General features: G+C 44.2%; 1 protein-coding gene across 1 annotated transcript in view; it reads right to left on the bottom strand.

The window, feature by feature from the left end:
- Positions 1-1266: 1266 nt before the first annotated feature.
- Positions 1267-7921, bottom strand: part of LOC120044803 (phosphatidylinositol 4-kinase alpha-like) — a 35104-nt gene continuing 28449 nt past the window's right edge. Inside the window, exons 36-48 of the mRNA XM_038989476.1 lie at positions 7756-7809; positions 7354-7474; positions 7108-7237; positions 6231-6301; positions 5951-6023; positions 5576-5753; positions 5337-5441; positions 4705-4830; positions 4335-4455; positions 3892-4051; positions 3686-3775; positions 3517-3600; positions 1267-2895 (exon numbers count right to left, since the gene is read on the bottom strand). Of these exons, the coding sequence (XP_038845404.1) occupies positions 2844-2895; positions 3517-3600; positions 3686-3775; positions 3892-4051; positions 4335-4455; positions 4705-4830; positions 5337-5441; positions 5576-5753; positions 5951-6023; positions 6231-6301; positions 7108-7237; positions 7354-7474; positions 7756-7809 (1365 nt within the window). The 3' untranslated portion in view covers positions 1267-2843. The remainder of the gene's footprint in view (positions 2896-3516; positions 3601-3685; positions 3776-3891; positions 4052-4334; positions 4456-4704; positions 4831-5336; positions 5442-5575; positions 5754-5950; positions 6024-6230; positions 6302-7107; positions 7238-7353; positions 7475-7755; positions 7810-7921) is intronic.

The raw sequence follows: 7921 nt of genomic DNA, 5'->3' as shown, positions 1-7921 counted from the left end.
CATTTGCAAAAAATGTCAAACCTGTTTTTAAGTTGTCATTATCGGGTATTGTGTGTAGATTGATGAGGGGCAAAACCAATCTAATCCATTTTAGAATAAGGCTGTAACGTAACAACATTTGGAAAAAGTGAAGGGGTCTGAATACTTTTCGAATGCACTTTATATGGTGGGCATACTGGATTCCTAACGTGCTGTAACTTAAAAATTAAGTAGGGGAGTGGATTAGAAAACCAGTCAGTATCTGGTGTGACCACCATTTGCCTCATGCAGCACAACATCTCATTTGCAGAGTTCTTCAGGCTGTTGATTATGGCCCATGGAATGTTGTCCCACTCCTCTTCAATGGCTGGGCGAAGTTGCTAGATATTGGCAGGAACTGGAACACTCTGTCGTACACGTCGATCCACAGCATCCCAAACATGTTCAATGGGTGACATGTCTGGTGACTATGCAGGCCATGGAAGAACTGGGACATTTTCAGCTTCCAGGAATTGTGTACAGATCCTTGCGACATTGGGCTGTGCATTATCATGCTGAAACACGGTGATGGCGGCGAATGAATGGCACGACAATGGACCTCAGGATCATGGGACGGTATCTCTGTGCATTCATATTGCCATCGATAATATGCAATTCTGTTCGGCTTATGGTAGAGAAACAAACATTAAATTCTCTGGCAACAGCTCTGATGGACATTCCTGCAGTCAGCATGCCAATTGCACGCTCCCTCAAAACTTGAGACATCTGTGGCATTATGTTGTGTGAGAACTGCACATTTTAGAGTGGGCTTTTGTTTAATGTTAATTTCTCTACCATAAGTCACCTCACGTTGTTTTAGAGTATTTGGCAGTATGTCCAACCGACCTCACAACCGAAGACCACATGTAACCATGCCAGCCCAGGATCTCCACATCTGGCTTCACCTGCGGGATAGTCTGACGGAGGAGGGTGGGTGTGCTGAGGAGTATTTTTGTCTTTAACAAAGCCCTTTTCTGGGGAAAAACTCATTCTGATTGGTTGGTCCTGGCTCCCAAGTGGGTGGGCCTATGCCCTCCCAGGCCCACCCTTGGCTGCACCCCTGCCCAGTCATGTGAAATCCATAGATTAGGGCGTAAGGAATTTAACTCATATGAACTGTAACTCAGTAAAACAGTTTAAATTGTTGCATTTCTATTTTTGTTCAGTATAGATAAAATTACACTCACATGAACTGGGGTTTATGTTTCAGTACTTTATCACAATACAACAGTCCAATAAAAATACTAATAATGGAACAGCTCTTTATTATCCCATTGGTCTGAAATGCATGTCCTGTTAGCCATTACAACCTACAGTACATAGCAGGGCTCTCTACACTGATCTTTTTTTACAATGAGCATGTGTACACCTAAGTTGAAAAATGTAAGCACACAAAGAAACGAATACACACAATTAAAAATATTTGAAGTATTAAAGCTAGAATCCTTTAACTTTTTCTAGGTGCACTGGTATGCCTACATTAAAACTCCAGGTCACACAGCAGAACATTTATATGTGAGTAAAATGGTTACACTGTAGAGCCCTGAAATACAGTACACCGTAATATACTTCATATGTCAATTTTTACTCATTTAGCAGACACTCTTAACCCTAATTGCTCATGTAAGTCACTATGGATAAGTGTCTTCCTCAAGGGCACATTGGTAGATACCTCACCTAGTCAGCTCGGGCATTCAAACCAGCGACCTTTCGGTTCCTGGCCGCTAGCTGACCTGCCGCCCACGTTATATTACAAACATACTCTGTAATACATACATGGATGTTTAAGATGAAATACCCTAAGTAAAATAATAATGAAACATATCCATTCAGATCAAAAAGAATACATACCATCTAATCTAAAATGATAAATGTAAGATGAATTATCTTTACAGACTACCAAGTAAAATATCTTCATAAACAGAAGGGTTTCTGAAGAGATTATGACATCTCATATGTTGTCACACATTAAGAAGGTAACATCTAGCATAACATCAGAGGAGTGTAGTTGTCATGTAATACTACCCATCTGTTTGTGCCAAGGTTTAGAGAAATGGCTTTTTGGGTCTTCATCGTCACTGTAAAATCACCACCACCCCCCCACCACCATTGTAATACTAAACACAAATCCTGGAGATTCAAGTACAGGATTGAAGGTGAATAAAATCTGTCTTTGTGCAGAAAGAGGAATGTCTCCAAACAGAATCTCACACACACACACCTGTTTAAGAACGCTACTAAATCCATGTTACTACTAGGTCTGGTCATGAGACATGCAGAGTTAGTGGGTTAGTAGGTAAACAACACTGGTTTATTCTGTACTGGATCCACCAACCTTGGCGCGGATACACACACAGTATGTAACTGACTCAAGACAGATATAGTCACTAGCTCCACCATTAGAAATGTCCCCAGAGAAAATATCTACTCATCGCTTTTGACTACAGGACGGGGACACTCACTATGTGATTGTATCAAGACATGGATACGTGATATATGGATTATGATCGTGGGATTTGCTGATTGTATTGGAGTTCAGTTACAGGTTGTGTGATTGGTTGTTTGGTTGATTGATTGGTTAGTGTGATTTCTCTAGTCTAGCATAACAGCTCTTGATCAGGGTCCAATCAGGTGGGTGAAATACAGCGATCTATAAAGTGCATAAGTTGCTGGACGCTAGCTGGCTAGCAAGCCAAGGATAATTACTTTGTATATAGGACAACCTCTGACCTTACATAGAGTCTAAAGAAGAGGTTACTGCCTATATAGGGAATAAGAACTCATATCAGACAGGTCCCAGTATGTGAAAATACTGCAGCAGGTCTTCAGTATGGGATCTGGTTCTGGTAATACTGAAGCATATCATAGGTCTTGCTCCTGAGGAAAGACAGAAAACAGACAGTCAGCATGTGTATATAGACAGTTAGCATTATGGGGTCTCCCGGGTGGCGCAGTGGTCTAGGGCACTGCATCGCAGTGCTAGCTGCGCCACCAGAGTCTCTGGGTTCGCGCCCAGGCTGGGCTGGGTTCGCGCCCAGGCTCTGTCGCAGCCGGCCGCAACCGGGAGGTCCGTGGGGCGACGCACAATTGGCATAGCGTCATCCGGGTTAGGGAGGGTTTGGCCGGTAGGGATATCCTTGTCTCAGTATGTAAAATGTAATAAAATGTATGCACTCTACTGTAAGTCGCTCTGGATAAGAGCGTCTGCTAAATGACTAAAATGTAAAATGTAATGGATATTTCCTCTGGCCGAGTTGGGGCCATAGGCGTCAGGAAAGGAGCGAGAGACTGGAATGTGAGCAGGGCCATTGAGTGAGGAAAGGAGCTGGAATGTTACAGGGCCATTGAGTGAGGAAAGGAGCTGGAATGTTACAGGGCCATTGAGTGAGGAAAGGAGCTGGAATGTTACAGGGCCATTGAGTGAGGAAAGGAGCTGGAATGTTACAGGGCCATTGAGTGAGGAAAGGAGCTGGAATGGTACAGGGCCATTGGTGTTACCTGCTGCTGAGGAAGCAGCTCTGGATGACCTTGATGATGAAAGCAGCCGCCTCCTTCTCACTCATACTGGGGTTGAACCGCTGCCTGTGAACACAGACATGGTCAGAAATGGTCACAAGACTTGGCACGACCTAATTTATGCTCCCATGTGGTTTATTGATGTACTGACTTGAGCAGTTTGATGGTCTGTCCTCTGAAGCATGGTAGTCCAGTGTCCAGCATCAGAGTGACTAGAGACACCACTGCATCCATGTAGGGCCTGAGAGAGGTGGAACAAAAATAGAATTAACCCACAGAAAGACCGTTTAGATGCAAATAAGATTGAGACCCCACACACACACACACACACACACACACACACACACACACACACACCTGACGGCCAGGTACCCCCTGACACACAGCTCCATGAACCATTTGAAGGGAGTGGCTTCCATCTTGCCTCCCATGATCATCACCATCTCATCAGTCAGCTTGATGTCCGGCTCCCAGCCCAGGTTACCACCAGGAGAACTCTCAAACATGAAGCCAAAGTCTGAAAGCAGATGCTGTTTTAGACAACTATTATAAATTCAATTCATATATTTATTGTCACAAAGAGATAAAAGATGTCCACCATTGCTGTATTAAATTAATGATTGATTGTGTGGATGATGTTTTGGATGAGGTTAAGGATGGTCGTGTTCCTATGTGGATGATCGTGTTCCTATGTGGATGATGTTTTGGATGAGGTTAAGGACAGTTGTGTTCCCATGTGGATGATGTTTTGGACGAGGTTAAGGATGGGTGATTGTGTAACAATGTGGATGATTTTTTACCTATGTGGATAAGGTGTCCCTTGCTGTCCAGCATGATGTTCCCGTTGTGTCTATCTTTGATTTGTAGCAGGAAGAGCAGCAGGCTGTAAGCAGCCATACTACGGATGAAGTTATACCTCGCCTGGAGAGGAGGGGAAAGAGAGAGGAAGAGATTAGGAAGTACCTTGTATAAACCATGTTGGTGAAGTAAAATAGTTGACGTATGTTTATTAAGGCAACAGATCCATTTTAATGACATACTGTATGTACTCAAGAGTATTTCTCTTTTTTTAATAATCCTGAATTTCTGATTAATTAAGAATAATGGCACAGACGAGGATCAGGTAAGGGGTCAGAGTTTAGGGGTCGTAGGACAGCACAGTCATCTCACCTTCTGGAAGGCCAGAGTGGACTCATCTCCATACTGGTTTCTGAAGTAGTCGTACATCCCAAAGTCTGTCTGTCTGCCCAGTTGGTCACGGGATTTACAGTCTGGGATACACTCAATCACACCACACTGGACACAGAGACAGGAAAACCATTACTGTGATGCTACAGTGCACAGAACAAGACAAAGATTAAGGTTTAATAAAGATTAGGGTGCAGGGGTTAGGGTATAGGAGGTAGGGTGTAGGGCAGAGGACGGAAACAGGCTGCCCGTGGGCCAAAACCGGCCCGCTAGTAATTATGCCCCCCCCCCCCCAAAAGTGGGGATTTCAGTTTTTGCTCAAGAAAGACTCAAATCACCAAAAATTAAGCTAAAAATGAGTTGAATTTAGAAAATCTGTCCAAGTAGGCCCACAAATACAAAAAGAGACGTGATCGTGTCTCAATGTAATCAAGGTATGAAATTATTGTATTTGGAAATACGAATATCTTTTTGGGCATAGTTGGTCAATTTTCAGTGTACTAATTATTATTATAACATTTTTCCCAGACCCCTGAACCATTCACTGCCAACAAAAACGGGCCTGCGACTGAATCTAGCTGCCTAGCCCTGGTGTAGGGGATAAGTGTACATACCCCAGGGGCGGTAGCCACAACTCTGTAGGGAAACACAAACAGGTCCAGACCCACAAGTTGGAAGATGTTCTTAAACAGACCAATGATCTGGAGAGCCAGCATGTCCTGGGGAGGGAGGGAGAGATTGAGAGAAAGAGAAAATACAAAAAAATGCTGATTGAAAATAAAATTGTTTATAAGTGCTGAGTATGTAAAATATGCTTGTGGTGTGTGCGCATGTGTTGGTCTATCTATCCTACCTGTCTGCAGTCGTCTCCCACTTTAAAGATGGCGGCCTGCCAGACGATCCTGCGAGCTACATCTTCACCCGACTCCACGTCCTGGGAGTCAGTCTGACAACGCAGACCCTCTTTCTCCAGCTCACTGACCCCACAACGCTTCACCTTGAACTTAGCCAGGTACGGGGCCTTGGCAGCACTGGGAGAGAACGGAGACAGCAGTCAGATATAGATCCTGTGAGAAGGGCTTCTATTCCTTTTTTTAAATAGCATAAAGGAATAGATATCCACACACAATTGAATGCTCCTGTGTACTTTATTGCAACGTTTCAACTGGAAGGTCTTTGTCAGGCATGAAATCAATCAACCAAATTAATAAAATCAGTGAGTGAGTACCTCTGCATGGGTGTTCCAGACTTGTAGTCGATGTCCAATACGATGGCCTCTGGGTTACTGGGCAGGTAGCAGCCTGGAGGATGGCCACCGGGGGGGGGGCGAGATGGACAGACACACACAGTGACTACTGCTTCCACATAGCACAAATCACATATACAGGAATCAACTGCTTAGAGGTAAAAACACCTAAGTCAAAACTATTCACATACACCTCACTGTAATCAAACATGCACCTGCACCCACAGACCTAGCAACATGGATGTCTCCCAGCTGTTGTTACCTTGCTGGACTTTGATGTCAGACAGAGCTTTGAGACAGGCCCTCTTCCTCTCATCTCCCTTTGGGGTGGGCCTAATAAAAACACCAACACTTTTATATCCAGAAACTAATTGGTTGACAGTAGTGGACTATATAGGGACTGGAGTTCTAATTAGATTTCTGAGAGAGTTCTGATTAGAGAGAGAGAGAGAGAGAGTTCTGATTAGAGAGAGAGAGAGAGAGAGAGTTCTGATTAGAGAGAGAGAGAGAGAGAGAGAGAGTTCTGATTAGAGAGAGAGAGAGAGAGAGAGAGAGAGTTCTGATTAGAGAGAGAGAGAGAGAGAGAGAGAGTTCTGATTAGAGAGAGAGAGAGAGAGAGAGAGAGTTCTGATTAGAGAGAGAGAGAGAGAGAGAGAGAGTTCTGATGAGAGAGAGAGAGAGAGAGTTCTGATGAGAGAGAGAGAGAGAGAGTTCTGATGAGAGAGAGAGAGAGAGAGTTCTGATGAGAGAGAGAGAGAGAGAGTTCTGATGAGAGAGAGAGAGAGAGAGTTCTGATGAGAGAGAGAGAGAGAGAGTTCTGATGAGAGAGAGAGAGAGAGAGTTCTGATGAGAGAGAGAGAGAGAGAGTTCTGATGAGAGAGAGAGAGAGAGAGTTCTGATGAGAGAGAGAGAGAGAGAGTTCTGATGAGAGAGAGAGAGAGAGAGTTCTGATGAGAGAGAGAGAGAGAGAGTTCTGATGAGAGAGAGAGAGAGAGAGTTCTGATGAGAGAGAGAGAGAGAGAGTTCTGATGAGAGAGAGAGAGAGAGAGTTCTGATGAGAGAGAGAGAGAGTTCTGATTAGAGAGAGAGAGTTCTGATTAGAGAGAGAGAGTTCTGATTAGAGAGAGAGAGGGTCTTACTTGATGATGGCAGATACGTTGGTGATTTTGTCAAAGAAGTCAAACTCTCTCTGGAAAAAGTCTTTAGCTGCACCAGACTGAGCACCTATTATCTCCTCAACCATCTCCTCCAACAGATCCCCGATGTCAGCTACACAGAGGGAGAGGGAAGAGACAAGCGAGAGTGTGAGGAGTGGTAAGTGTGTGAGTGCGCACGCAAGTAAGTGTGAGTGAGTGAGTATGAGAGTGTGTGTACGTATGTCTCACGGTCTTTATGGTTTGCCTCCTCGTCCAGGTAGATGTTAGTCTTCATGTTCCAGATGAACTGATGGGCCAACAGCTGAGACTTCTGGGCCGCCCACAGGATGTACTCCCTCACATACCCCATCTGCAAATCAAATACACACACACACACACACACCACACACACACACACACACACACACGTTTTACTAAACAATTGATACCCTATTTTTCCTTACCCCTACACCTTAAGCTAACCCTGACCTCTAAAATAGCATTTTTCCCAGTGGTAAAATGTCCCCACCTGTCCAAATGTTACTTGCTTTACTATCCTTGTTAGGACTTCTGTTCCCCACAATGAAAGTAAAACCAAACACACACTGTATTGTAGAAATGCAGCAGCTAGTTAAATGTAGTGTCACTCACCTTGTCATAGCGCAGGGCTTGAACAATCTGAGGAATGTAGAACAGGATGGCATCCTAGAGATTGAGATAGATTAGTGACGGTATAGTGTGTGTGTGTGTGTGTGTGTGTGTGTGTTTCGTACCAGAGGAAACGGCCTTAGCGTGTGTGTGTATGAAGTGTGTGTCG

Source organism: Salvelinus namaycush, chromosome 3 (assembly GCF_016432855.1).
Source record: "Salvelinus namaycush isolate Seneca chromosome 3, SaNama_1.0, whole genome shotgun sequence".
Taxonomy (NCBI): domain Eukaryota; kingdom Metazoa; phylum Chordata; class Actinopteri; order Salmoniformes; family Salmonidae; genus Salvelinus; species Salvelinus namaycush.
This window is presented reverse-complemented; position numbering and strand designations above follow the sequence as displayed.